At 44.9% G+C, this 14,724-nt stretch overlaps 1 protein-coding gene across 1 annotated transcript; it reads right to left on the reverse strand.

The window, feature by feature from the left end:
* Positions 1-8,025: 8,025 nt before the first annotated feature.
* On the reverse strand, positions 8,026-13,813 carry FABP6 (fatty acid binding protein 6). Its single transcript, XM_038771680.1, has 5 exons — positions 13,756-13,813; positions 12,447-12,541; positions 10,939-11,114; positions 10,076-10,165; positions 8,026-8,079 (listed from the first exon to the last, which is right to left on the reverse strand). Exons 1-5 carry the CDS (start codon positions 13,794-13,796, stop codon positions 8,026-8,028), a joined length of 456 nt encoding a protein of 151 aa, XP_038627608.1. The 5' UTR covers positions 13,797-13,813.
* Positions 13,814-14,724: the final 911 nt, after the last annotated feature.

A 14,724-nucleotide genomic window follows, 5' to 3' on the forward strand; every position in this document is an offset into this window, starting at 1 on the left:
GAGCGCTAACTGTGTGCAGAGCACTGTACTAAGCGCTTGGGAAGTGCAAGTTGGCAACATATACAGACAGTCCCTACCCAACAGCGGGCTCACAGTCTAGAAGGGGTAGACAGACAACAAAACAAAACCTATTAACTAAATAAAATAAATAGAATAGTAAATATATACAAGTAAAATAGAGTAATAAATCCGTAGAAGCATATATACAGGTGCTGTGGGGAGGGGAAGGAGGTAGGGCGGGGGGTTTCTAGACTGTGAGCCCACTGTTGGGTAGGGACCGTCTCCATATGTTGCCACCTTGTACTTCCCAAGCGCTTAGTACAGTGCTCTGCACACAGTAAGCGCTCAATAAATACGATTGAATGAATGAATGAATGAGAGGAATGGGGGGTCTCAGTCTGGGAAGGCCTCCTGGAGGAGGTGAGCTCTCAGTAGGGTTTTGAAGGGAGGAAGAGAGCTAGCTTGGCGGATGTGCGGAGGGAGGGCTTGAGTAAGGGTAGTGCTGAAAGCCCAGAAGTTCCACAGGCAAAACAGATGAGTTTTCGGAACTCCCCAGAGAGTTACTTTCAGTATTTATTAAGTACTGAGCACTGTGCTGAATGCTGAGATGAATACAAAATGAACAATTCTCACAAAGGTCCCTGTCCCACAAGGAGCTCATAATCTAAGTAGGGGAGACCACACATAGGAAAGAGAAATACATTCTGGACAGCAAATTACAAATAATGGGAGCATTTAAAATAAAAACAGTCAATAACCAAAGTCACAGATAGGTTCTTTCATTCATTCACTCATTCAATTGCATTTATCTAACACTTACTGTGTGCAAAGCACTGTACTAAGCGCTTGGGAGAGTATACTATAGCAACAAACAGACACATTCCCTGCCCATGATGATCTCACAGTCTAGAGGGGGAGACAGGTATTAATACCCATAAATACATTACAAATATATGCAGGGTTGGACATAGGTGTATCATTCATCCAGTTTTATCATAAGTAGTTTCATTTTCAGCTGACCTATGCCTTGTTCAATTGCTTCTATGTGTGATTTTAGAATTTTAAAGGTTAAGAAGCAGGGTGATCTAGTGGATAAAACACAGGCCCAGGAGTCAGAAAGACCCGGGCTCTAATCCTGGCTCTGCCAGGTGTCTGCTTGCTGGATGACCTTGGACAAGTCATTTAACTTCTCTTTGCCTCAGTTACCTTATCTGTAACTCTTGAGCTCTAAGTGGGACAAGGACTGTGTCCAACCTGATTACCATGTGTCTACTCTAGTGCTTAGAACAGTGCGGGGCATGTAGTAAACACTTAACAAATGCCATATATATTTTTTTAAAGTTATCCCTTCCTTATCCTCACACCATGCCATGATCTTGCTGCTGAGTGCCGTGGTTCCAACACAGCCTTAGGGCTGATAGGGCTCCGAGAAGAAAACGCAGCCCATCTGGAGTAAGTGCATAGTGTGGGAAGCAGGGGATCATTCCCCCTGAAGAAGCACAGACATTGGCCCAATTCGGAATTTATTCCAAAAAATGGCATCTGTGGTTCCCTGGTTCTGGCATGACACTTGTGATATATGCATCTCCTTGTCCAGAATTTGTAAGGTCCTTCAGTGGTCATCCTAGGCATAGGGGTCCAGATCCTTTCTGATCTTCCAACATCTTGTCTCTCCCTGCTTCAGTCTATACTTCACTCTGCTGCCCAGATTATCTTTCTACAGAAATGCTCTGGGCATGTCATCCAGCTCCTCAAAAATCTCCAGTGGTTGCCTATTAACCTTAGCATGAAGCAGAAACTCCTCACTGTTGGCTTCAAAGCTCTCCATCACCTTGCCCCCTCCTACCTCCACTCCCTTCTCTCCTGCTGCTAACCTCCTCATTGTGCCTCGTTCTCCCCTGTACCGCCGTCGACTCCTGGTCCACGTCCTACCTCTGGCCTGGAATGCCCTCCCTCCTCACATCTGCCAAACTAGCTCTCTTCCCCCCTTCAAAGCCCTACTAAGAGCTCGCCTCCTCCAGAAGGCCTTCCCAGACTGAAACCACTTTTCCTCTGCTCCTCCTCCTCTCCCCATTGCCCCTATTCCCTTTCTCTGCTCTACCCCCTTCCCTGCCCCACAGCACTTGTGTATATTTGTACATATTTATTATTCTATTTATTTTATTAATGATGTATATATATAATTCTTTTTATCTATTTTGATGCTATTGATGCCTGTCTATTTGTTTTGTTTTATTGTTTGTCTCACCCTTCTAGACTGTGAGCCTGTGTTGGGTAGGGATTGTCTCTATCTGTTGCCAAATTGTACTAAGTGCTTAGTACAGTGCTCCGCACACAGTAAGCACTCAGTAAATACGATTGAATGAATGAATAGGGATCACAGGAGTATTGAGGGATAAACCAGAGACACAGGGCCAGGTAGAAGTGGTGAAATACAAGGAGTCAGTTGATGTGTGGGTCCAGTGCGACCCATTACATGGACCAGGGTCTGAGTTCCTCCAAGGTCTGAATCTGAGGCAAAATATCTGTCACTTCCCTGCTATGTTACCTTGGACAAGTCGCTTAACTTCTCTGTGCCTGTTTCCTCATCTGTAAAATGGGGATTAAATGCCAGTCCTCCCTCACCTTTAGCTGGTGAAATTGATGTGGGGAAGGGACTCTGTCCACAATCTGATTAGCTTGCATTTACCCCAATGCTTAGTACAGTGCTTGGCACATGGTAAGTGCTTAACAGCGCTTGAAGCAGTGTGGCTTAGTGGAAAGAGGATGGGCTTGGGAGTCAGAGGAGGTGGTTTCTAATCCTGGCTCCACCACCTGTCAGCTGTTTGATTGGTAAAATGGGGATTAAGAGTGTGAGCCCTACAACCTGATTACCTTGTATCTACCCCAGCACTTAGAACAGTGCTTGACACAAAGTAAGTGCCTAACAAATACCATAATAATAGCAATAATAATATTTATTAACAAATACCAAAATTATCATCATTTTTATTATTGTTGTTGTTGTTGTTGATGTTAATTGGACCAAGCTGGGCTGAGCTTGCCCTCCACCACTTCCCGCAGAGCTCTGCATGGGTGGGCGGGGCCTGTGAGCACCACAGGCCCTGAGCCCCTAGGATTGACTCAGCTGAATTTGAATCTGGTTCAGGTGAATGGCCCTCTGGCCCCAGTGGTGTTCCCATATCAGACTGGAGCGAAATACCTGAGGGCTGTCTGTGGCAACCTTAAGTTTCTCCTTGGAGAGGCCTGGAGAAGAAGACCTAGCAGTCTAAAGGTCTACTGTTTAGGGAGCCTCAGACCCTGGAATTGAGGACAGGCCAGTCCACTTATAATAATAATAATAATGATGGCATTTATTAAGCGCTTACTATGTTCAAAGCACTGTTCTAAGCGCTGGGGAGGTTACAAGATGATCAGGTTGTCCCACGGGGGGCTCACAGGCTTAATCCCCGTTTTACAGATGAGGGAACTGAGGCACAGAGAAGTGAAGTAACTTGCCCAAAGTCATACAGCTGACAACTGGCGGAGTTGGGATTTGAACCCATGACCTCTGACTCCAAAGCCCGGGCTCTTTTCCACTGAGCCACGCTGCTTCACTTCCAGCTTATCTGGGGACAGGATAGATCTGTAGCCTTGAATCCTGTCACAGCTTCGGTTTTTGGCTGCCCTCACTTTACTGCAAAGTGTGGGGCAGGTGGCTGAAAAACTGTGGCTGAAAAACAGTCCGTGGCTGGAGAAGGGGCATTCAGCCAATCAATCACACTGGAGGGAGAATTCTGTGCTAAGAGCTTGGGGTACGTACAATACGGTACAGCCGGTAGACTCGATCAACTCCTCTATACTGTAAACTCGTGGGCAGGGAATGTGTCTACCAACTCTATTATATTGTTATATAATACTTTGCCAAGTGCTTAGTCCTGTGCTCTGCACACAGTATGTGCTCAAAAAGTATGATTGATTGACTCCTGCCCTCAAGGATCTTATAATCTAGCTGGGGAGATGGGCATTTAAATAATAATTGGTAGGGGAAGCAGCAGAGTGTGATTTAGGTGTGGACATCTCTGCTGTGGGGCTGGGGCTGGAGAGCGGAGCTTTCTGGGGATCAGATCCAGGAAGGGGCCAAGAAGCACCTGGAAAAGGTGATTCTGGGGGAATATGAGTATTCTGTATAACATATGGATGATTGGTTGTGTGTGCTTGATTCTGCACATGTGAGTCTGCAGGTTATCGGGTTTGTGGGCAAAAGTGTGTTTGTGTGTCCAAGCCCCTGTCTCCCCTGTAAAGTTGAATGTCTCTCCACTGGCAGATTAATAACTGGGGTTTCTAATTAATTTCCACTCTACAAACAGTTTGCATTTCCCCTTAATTCACAGAAGTGAAAACATTCTCTTTTTATTTTCAGCCTAATTACTGTTAGCTCTCAGTTATTTGGAGACTTATTATCCAACCTCATTATAAGCAATTATTCAATCTTGAGGAGAATAGCATCATTGCTTCTTTAATTTAATGCTTACCTAGTTCACTTGATTAGCAATAAGTTCTGGTAGAACAGTGCAAATAGGGGTGGGAGGGATGGCGGTGGGGGGATGAGAGTCCTGACCGGTGAAGCAGAGAGCCTGGGCAGTCTTGGAGATGATTTGCTTCTTAAAGGGGCCTGCAGGGAACTGAAGATGCTGCCAGATGGCCTGACCCCTGGGACAAACAATCGGAAAAGATCACGCTCAACTCCCTGAGATTCAGAAGGAAGCTAAAGAAATTAGAGGCTAAAGCCTCCTCCGCACTGCCTCTGAAACTGGAAAACCCAGGCTTTAGCTGGGCAAAGATTAGCGTAGCTCTAGTCCCTCCATCTATTCAACATCTTCAACATCACCACTGATATCGCTACTGATAAAGGTTAGTAATCGATCAGTAGTATTTATTTCTTTCTTACTGGGCGTTGAACACTGTACTAAGCGTTTGGGAGAGTATAGTGCAATAGAGCCGGTAGACCTGATCCTCAAAGCCCTTGCAGTCCAATAAGAACAACTGATATCTGTATATATGTTTGTACATCTTTATCACTCTATTTTACTTGTACATATTCTATTTTGTTAATATGTTTTGTTTTGTTTGTCTCTCCCTTCTAGACTGTGAGCCCGCTGTTGGGTAGGGACCGTCTCTATATGTTGCCAACTTCTACTTCCCAAGCGCTTAGTACAGTGCTCTGCACACAGTAAGCGCTCAATAAATACAATTGAATGAATATCCCTAACACAGTGCGCTTCTTCTGCTCCTCTTAAACTGCTGAGCGCTGAAGGCTGAAATCTAAGTTCCTGGCCTATCTTGGCCACTTGGACACTTGGCTGAGTGACAGTAAGTAACCGTAACTCTGTTTTATTTTTTTATGGCATTTATTAAGTGCTTAGTATGAGCCAGGCATTGTTCTAAGCGCTGGGGTAAATACAAGGTAATCAGATTGGACACAGTTCATGTCCCACATGGAGCTCACAGTCATAATCCCATTTTACAGGTGAGGTAACTGATGCGCAGAGAAGTGAAGTGACTTTCCCAAGGTGATACTGCAGACGAGGGGTGAAGCTGGATTAGAATCCATGTCCTTCTGACTCCCAGGCTTGTGCTCCACTGGCTATGCTGCTTCTCTCATGGGCAGGGGACGTGTCTACCAACTCTGTTAGGTTCTACTTTCCCAAACCCTCTAAAATGTAAACTTGTTGCGGGCAGGGAATATATCTGTTTAGTGTTATATTGTACTCTCCCAAGGGCTTAGAATGGTGCTCTGCACACAGTGCATGCTCAATAAACATGATTGGCCGATTGATTGTTGATTGTTCAGCCCCTGTTTAGATCAGTTGCTGCCTTTACAACCAGAGTTGGTTATTCTTTAGGAAGTGGGGAAAAAAACATCAGTCCCACTGCCACTTTCTTGTGACACAAAAAGAAATCTAAATCTTTTCCCCGGATTTTGGGGCCCCAGTCACCACCAAGACCTGGAACCTTTACAGTGGGTTTTGTTTTCTGTTTCCAGAGGTTCTTTCTATGCTCCACAATATTGGCACGATACAAGGGCTTTAGATGCCCTCCCTTTCCTATTTGCTCCTTGGAAAGACTCCTGCCATATTTCTGTTGGGCACCTGTGGGTTAAGGAGCCTGGGTCAGCTAGGGGAGAAGGAAATGGGGAAGAAGCTGGAGAAGAGATATGACAACAAATGACAGCTACAATTCTGAAGCATAATATTAATAATTATTGTGGGTTTTATTAAGCACATACTATATGCCAAGTATTGTACTAAGCATTGGAGTAGACAATACAATCTGGTCAAACACAGTCCTTGTCCCACATGGGACTCATAGTCTAAGGGGGTGAGATAAGAGGTATTGAAATAATAATAATAATTATAATGGCATTTATTAAATGCTTACTATGTGCAAAGCACTGTTCTAAGCGCTGGGGGGGGATACAAGGTGATCAGGTTGTCCCACGTGGGGCTCACAGTCTTAATCCCCATTTTCCAGATGAGGTAACTGAGGCACAGAGAAGTTAAGTGACTTGCCCAAAGTCACACAGCTGACAAGTGTCAGAGCTGGGATTTGACCCATGACCTCTGACTCCAATTTTACAGAGGGAGAAATTGAGAAGTTAAGTGGAGGAGCGGGCATTAGAACCCAGGTCTCCTGACTGCCCCGTCCTGTAACCTTTTTTTTTTTTTTTGGTATTTGTTAAGCGCTTACTATGTGTAAAGCACTGTTTTAAGCGCTGAGGAGGTTACAAGGTGATCTGGTTGTCCCACGGGGGGCTCACAGTTTTAATCCCCATTTTACAGATGAGGTAACTAAGGCACAGAGAAGTTAAGTGACCTGCCCAAAGTCACACAGCTGACAGTTGGCAGAGGCGGGATTTGAACCCATGACCTCTGACTCCAAACCCCGGGCTCTTTCCACTGAGCTACGTAATCTTGCCAGTAGGCCATGCTGCTTCTCCATTTTAATAAGCTGTTGTAAAATTGGCCTTAGAATAGAAAATGGCCTATTTTATGCAACTATCTCACATGGCTCCTGAAAAATTCCAAATGGATATTTCTGAACTCCTACTATTCAATCAATCGTATTTATTTAGTGCTTACTGTGTGCAGAGCATTGTACTAAGCGCTTGGGAAGTACAAGTTGGTGACATATAGAGAACAGAACAGGAAACCCAGGTTGATCACAAAGCTTCCAATAACTATGAAGCTTTATCAATCAATCAATCAATCGTATTTATTGAGCGCTTACTATGTGCAGAGCACTGTACTAAGCGCTTGGGAAGTACAAATTGGCAACACATAGAGACAGTCCCTACCCAACAGTGGGCTCACAGTCTAAAAGGGGGAGACAGAGAACAGAACCAAACATACCAACAAAATAAAATAAATAGGATAGAAATGTACAAGTAAAATAAATAAATAAATAAATAAATAGAGTAATAAATAAATAATAAAAAGCTTTAGCATCACCACTCTCTCCAAACTCAGTTTCCCAACCAGGCTTCCCCTCTTCCTCCTCTCCAGGTTCTTATTCATTGTTATTATTACTATTATATTTGTTAAGCACTTACTATGTGCCAAGTACTGTATTACTAGGGTAAATACTAGATAATCAGGTTAGGCATAGTCCATGTCCACATGGGGCTCACAGTCTAAGTAGCAGAGAGTAGGATTTAATTCCCATTTCACAGATGAGGATATGAAAGCACAGTTAAGTCAAGTGACTTGCCCAGGGTCATGCAGCAGAAAAGTGGCAGAGTAAGATTAGAACACAGCTCTTCTGAATCCCAGTCCCATGTCCTTTCTCCTAGGCAGCACCAGTTCTCTAAGTCTTCCCCAGATGAAACCTCTTAATCAGAGAACTCCTGGGAGTAAAGCACGTGCTAAATATGAGACTTTCATTATTTCCCACAGAGAGCCAGAAAGACCAGGTTATTCATAAAATTGGTTTTATTTACTTTGGCTTTCTCTTTTGAAGGTGTGTGGGCAGCCTGGGCTTGCCTGCTTATGTCAGCCTCTTGCTGACTCTTTCATATGTCACTCCTCCAATAGTGGAAATCTGGAAAGAAGTAGAGATAAAGCAAGTTAAATTGGCCTTGAATGTGAGGGAGGCTGATTAGAGAGAAAAAGTGGAAATCAATCAATCAAATAATCAAGAAGCAGCATGGCCCAGAGGAAATAGCACAGGACTGGGAGTCAAAGAAACTGGATTCTAATCCTGCTCTGCCACTTGCCTGTTGTGTGACCTCGGGCAAGTCACTTAACTTCTCTGTGCCTCAGTTACCTCATCTTTAAAATGGGGATTAAGACTGTGAGCCCCATGTGGGACATGGACTGTGTCCAACCTGATTAGCTTGTATCTACCTCAGCACTTAGTACAGTACCTAGCTCCTTAGTAAGCACTTAACAAATGCCATGAAAAAAAAATCGATCAGTGGCATTTATTGAATCACTGGGTGCAGAGCACTGTACTAAATACTTGGGAGAGTGCACACAGTAATTGCTTAATAAATACCATGCAATATAACAGAGTTGGCAGGAATGTTCCCTGTCTACAAGAAGCTTGCAGTCTAGAAAGCTGACTTGTCCATAGTCTCCAGTAGAATTCCCAAAGGCTCTTTAGTGGTCCTCCTCAGTTAGACCTGGTTGGGCTTTGCAGGCTGGAAGGTGGTGTATGCTCTCTGTGGGCAGAGAATACAGCTCTTCCTATAGTTGTACTTTTCCCAGTTGCTTAGTACAGTGCAGCCAGTGGGTGAGCAATAAATGCCTTGACTACCACCTTGCAAGGGCAGTATCTTGTATCTCAGACTGGAATCAGTCAGTCAGTGTTATTCATTGACCACTGATTGCAGTGTACTGTACTAAGCACTTGGGAGAATACAATCGAGGTGGTAGACACAATTCCTGCCCTTAGAGCCTTGTGCGAGCTTCTTTCCTTCCTCCCCAGTTTACAGAAATAACTACTTGTTTTAGAAGGGAGAATGTAGGGAAACGGGGAAAGACTGCTTCTCTTCACCAGGGCTATAGGTGTTCTGCATAAGAGGCAGACCTCAGGCATTGGTCTCTTTGGTTGAGTTCATTCAAGGGCTTGGTAAAGTGTCTAAGCACTTAGTATAGTGCTCAGCACACAGTAAGCACTCAGTAAATACCATTTTGGTTGAGTTCATTCTAGGGTTGGTAAAGTGTCCAAGCACTCAGTATAGTGCTCAGACCACAGTAAACACTCAGTAAATACCATTGATGGACGGATTATTCCATTCAGCTGTCCCCTAGGCAGCAGCTGCTTCTTTCTCTTACTCCCAGTCTGTGATTAGCATTTAGACTTTTGGTTTCTCCACCTTTCCCTGGCGACTGAAGGACTCATACAACCTTGACCAGAATATGAATAAGCAAAAGATAATATCCCCTTTGTCTTCCTGTATGCCTCTAGTAAAAAAAAATCTCTTTGTAGTGCTGGTAGGGTCCCCCTCTAGACTGTAAGCTCACTGTGGACAGGGAACTTTCTACCAACTCTGTTGAATTGTACTCTCCCAAGGGCTTAGTGCAGTGCTCTGCACACAATAGTGCCCAATAAATACCACGACTGAGAGGTTGATTGGAAGAGAAGAATCCTGTCCTGCACTAGGATGGGCTACTGCCCCTGGACAAAAATATTTCTGTTTGGGTGGTTTGTGCATTGACCCTTGCAGAGGACTCATGACAGATTCCCAGAAGAGCCAGAAAGCTGATTTCTCTTTATTCCTCTTGGGTCTCACTCAGGTTTGGGCACGCTGGAGCAAAAATTCTTCTCCTCCTAAAGCTTTCTCATATCAAAGGTAGAGTCATGCTACCACTACAGGGTTGGATGGGGAGGAAGGAGAGAGGCTAGGGAAGATATTTAAAGGGCAGAATTGGCTTCCACCAGGGTGAGAACCTTTTACCTACTTTGACGGGAAGGGATCCAGCTGCTAGGAGGGAAAAATCAATAGACTGAGCCTTGGCTAGTAAGGCAAGGAAATTCTTTTCATGATCATGAGAAGAGAGCTGATCTTTACCAGAGGCCAGGGAACACTTACCTCCACCAGTTTGTCTCCAACAATCTCTGAGGTCTGGTGAAAGTTGGGGAAACTCACCATCACCTTCCCTCCCTCCATCTGCACAGTGGCCTACAAAGAAAACTGATTAGTTTCCCCACAGCTGCCGGTGCAAATTACCAACACGAAAAGCAACAAATAGTAAACACAGCCAATTATGTTGCTTGAGCCAGAGATTTTTTCAAGGGATCTCCAAGCAGTGTGGCCAAGTGGGAAGAGAATGGGTCCGTTAGGAGATCTGGGTTTTAATTCTGCCTCTGCCAGGTACTTGCTGTGTGACCTTGTCACTTAACTTCTTTGTGCTTCAGTTTTCTCATCTATAAAATGGGAATTAAACACTTGTCTCTCTCCCCCTTAGACTGTGGATTGGTGTTACTGAGGACAGCTGACTCCGACTATCTTCACAGTCAGAGGTTTTTCCATCCTTCCCTCCCTTAACTTGAGCTTCTTGGGAGGTAACAGAGCCCCCTGAAAAGAGCACTGAGACTGAGTCGGGAGACTTGGGTTTTACTCCCAGATCTGACACTGGCCTGCCATGGAACCTTGAGTAAGTCACTTGACTATTCTGCGCCTCAGTTTTCTCATGTGTAAAATGGGATATGATATCTGCTCTCCCTGCCTCTTAGAATGTGAGCCCTGTTTGGGATACAGACTCTGTCTGATCTGATTGTCTACCCCAATTTTTAGCCTAGTGCTTAGCAAATAGTAAGAGCTTAAATACCATTAAAAAAATGGACAGATTCTCCAACACCTCAAAGCACTGAGAGAGTAAAAGGGATCCAGGTTTCCTATTCTCACTGTAGAGTGTTGGTGGCCAGAGGCCCTTTCACCCTTCCAATGCTTACCTTGAACTTCTTGCCCCCCATGGTCTCCATGTTGCACTTTTCACCGATGGTGAATTTATTAATCATACTGTGCCCCCTTGGGTAGAACTGGGACCAGGTGAAGTCATTGCCATTCTGCACCACCTCAGTGATGATCTTGAAGTTTCTCCCTTTTTCGATGACATCGCTGGGGAGTCCTGGCAGGAAGGGAAACATCAGAAAGCCCACCTCCTGGACAGAGCCCAAGATCAGAGAGAGAGAGAGATATCACTCCCTGGGGTGCAGATGAATTCCTTCCCTTACCACTCACCCCAGCACCCAACCTGAACTGTACATCTTGAGATGTCTAGAGCCTTTTGGTCTGGTATAGAGCCATGGACTCTGGGTGGGCATGGTGCCACACACAGAGCAGTGCCCTGGGAGATAAAGGTGTTGTTGAAATCTGGGCTGAGCCACTTTGGTTTCCGCCTGGGCATGACTTAGATCAACCTGGCACCAGCCACGGTGCTGGCCATTGAAGCTGACCCAGAAATGGCCAGGATCTTGCTTCTGGGGGGTTTGCCAGGCTGCCCTGATGAAAAGCAAACAGAGCAGGGACTGCTCAAATGGAGCCCGTTCCATCTAAGTCTGGCTCTGGGCCGATCGGACCCAGCTCCGGGGCATGGCCTCAACGTTCCTCAGTGGACCATATGGGCAAAGCCCCTCATCCTCTAGTCCTCACAACGCTGGTGAGATGATTGCTGTTTGGGAGGAGATTTTGCATCCCAGATGGACTGCGGGAGTCTTGTATTAAAAAGTCACCCGTACAAAATCCCTTTCAGGGGAGTGTACTGGCTGCCCAGCACAGGTTGGGGAGGAGTTCCCAGAGTGGAGGCTCTGGAAAGAGAGGGGTTGAGGGAGGTGGAATTGAAATTGGGAGTGAGTGTCACAAGCAGCAAGGTGATAACATAAGTGCTCTGTGCTCCCATCAGGGGTCCTCTCATCTTGGATCTGAAAGGGACACGGAGACACACACACACACACACACACACACAAAAAAAAAAAAAACACCTGGGGGCTCAGATCTGCAAAGCACTAACAACCCTAGACAAGTGGAAGATCCTTTAAGCCTTCTGGAAGGATCAGAAGGAAACGCACCCAGCAGATGCCATATGGCTAACCCAACCCCACAGTGGGCAAGAAACCCATATTTTGGCCCAAACAACACACATCCTTATTTTCCTTTGCAGGGGACAAGCTTCAGGCAAGTTTGCACCTGGGAAAAATGTGCATTAGGAGCATTTTAATGCCTACAGAACAATTATTGTTGTAGTGTACTCTCCCAAGCGCTTAGTACAGTGCTTTGCACATAGTAAGTGCTCAATAAATACGAATGAGTGAATGAGTAATTGCACACGTTATTTTAATACAGAGGCAGTCAGCTACTCTGGCAACTGCACCTGAATGTACAGAGCATCACATCTGAGAAGGGTATTTAACAGCACTGACTTACTGAGAGGATTTTTGAAGAAAGGCAAGAGCGTACTCACCAAGACGTTTCATAAATTCATCATAGTTCTTTTCACTTTCAATTTCATATTTGCCGTTAAAAGCCATGTCACTGGAAGACTGGAGAGCCGGTGTTCTTGGGATATAGAAAGAGTTGGTGATGAGAGACCAGAGCTTTGGCTTATAAACTCTGTCCGGTTCACCTGTCCTGTCCTTAAATCATCCCACCTATGGGAGTGACACTATCAGTCAGCAATTCTGGTGCCTTTGAACCCCAAGAGAACTTCCGGCTTTTATTCTGTTCCAGCTTGTTGGCCTTGGGAGGACAAGAACTTTTGTTTTGCTTTAGTAATATAGCAGAGCACCTTCTCTCAAACCTAAAAAAAAGCTGGTCTGCCTCTATGGCCTCTGAGACTGACAATATCCAAATCTCTGAGGGAATTGTGTAGTAGCAGTCTCCCTTTTTTGTATATTTGTTAAGCACTTACTATGTGTCAAACACTGTTCTAAGTGCTAGGGTATGTACACATTACTTAGGTTGTACACAGTCCCACTCCTGCATGGAGTTCACAATCTAAGTAGGAAGGAGAAAATGTGCTTAATTTCCATTTTACAGTTGAGAGAACTGAGGCACAGAGGAGTTAAGTGACTTGCCCAAGGTCACACAGCAAGCAGGTGACAGAGCTGGGATTAGAACCCAATCAGAGGACTTCTTCACAGGTGGTCTTTCCACTAGACCATGCTGCTTCTCCTTGTTGCATTTCAGTTTCAGAAATATGTTCCAGCAGGGATTTTACAGACACAGAATTAGCTTTGCCACTTTCTACCAGCCTCTGAATTTCTGGATTTTTTTATGGTATTTGTTAAGCACTTACTATATAGAAGGCACTATACTAAGCTCTGAGGTAGACAAAAGCTAATCAGGCTGGATAAAGTCTATATCCCACATGGGGTTTATAGGCTTAATCCCCATTTTACAGATGAAGTAATGGAAGCAGAGAGAAGTTAAGTGACTTGCCCAAAGTCACACTGGAGACAAGTGGCAGTGGCGGATTAGAACCCCAGGTCCTCTGAATCCCAGGCCTGTGCTCTCTATTCACTTGGCAATGCTGCTTCCCGGCTTCTTCTGAGATCTTTCGGATTTAGGGCTAAGGGGAATTTATAAAAAGATAATTGGGAGACTAAAACAATGAAGAAGAATGTCAGTTTCCAGGGTCAAGTCAGTCTAAAGCGCTGCAATACACTGTACCAACAGAGATTTGGGTTGGACCTAAAGAAACACTTCCAACCCAGCAAGTGGTAGCTCCCTACCTCCCTGAAGAGCTTTAAGAATAGGAAGGGCAATCATACCTTGTTTGGAGGCAAGGGGATAGACTAGATGACTTCTTCATGCCCTTCCATGTCAGTGATTTTCTGCATAACAGAGAAACACAGGTGATGAATGTTTCTTGCACAGTAGCTCTTCTCTGGAATTGAAAGCATTCTAAATAGTGTCTCTGGCATCTGGTGGGTCTATCATCCTTACACTCTAGCCTCAAACAGCTAGAGTGTGAATGGTTTTTCCAGAGAGCCAGTCGGTGATTTTCACCCTCCTTCCCAGCCCCTCCACAGTCAAGGTGGGTCCAGTTCCCTGCAGATCTGGGTTGCCGTGAGATTTGCTTTTGAGAGGACTAGGCAGGTTTTCCAGGTGTCACAGGTTTTCCAAGCAGAGATTTTTCTTGTCACACAATGTTGAACTATTGTTTCAGCCTCTTCACTGGGCTTTTTGCCTCCAGTGGGTTCTGTTCACTGCCTTACAGATCATCTTCCTGAAGCATCACATCACACATCTTTCCATTCCTCGAAAATTTCCAATGGCTTCCCAACTCCATCCACCTCAGTCAAAAATTCCTCACAATTGGCCTTGAAACCAATTTTACATATCACTTCTCCTCACCTGCTTACTTCCCAGCTCATTCTCTTTCTCCCAAGCTAATCTCCTAATTATTATCATTATGTTGGCATATGTTGAGCACTTACTATGTGTCAAGCACTGTTCTAGGCACTGTGGTAAATACAAGTTAATCAGGTCAAACACATCCCCTGTCCCACATGGAGCTCACAATCTAAGTAAGAAAGGGAACAGGCATTGAAACTTTATTTTACAGAAGTTAAGTGACTTGCCCAAGATCACACAACAGACAAGTGACAGAGTCAGGATTAGAACCCAGTTCCTCTGTCCCCCAGGCCCATGCTCTTTCCATTAGGCCATGCTGCTTCTACTGTCCCAATCACCTAGCATAGTTCTCTGCACACAATAAGCGCTCAATAAATACCACT

This window comes from Tachyglossus aculeatus, chromosome X1, assembly GCF_015852505.1.
Source record: "Tachyglossus aculeatus isolate mTacAcu1 chromosome X1, mTacAcu1.pri, whole genome shotgun sequence".
Lineage (NCBI taxonomy): Eukaryota > Metazoa > Chordata > Mammalia > Monotremata > Tachyglossidae > Tachyglossus > Tachyglossus aculeatus.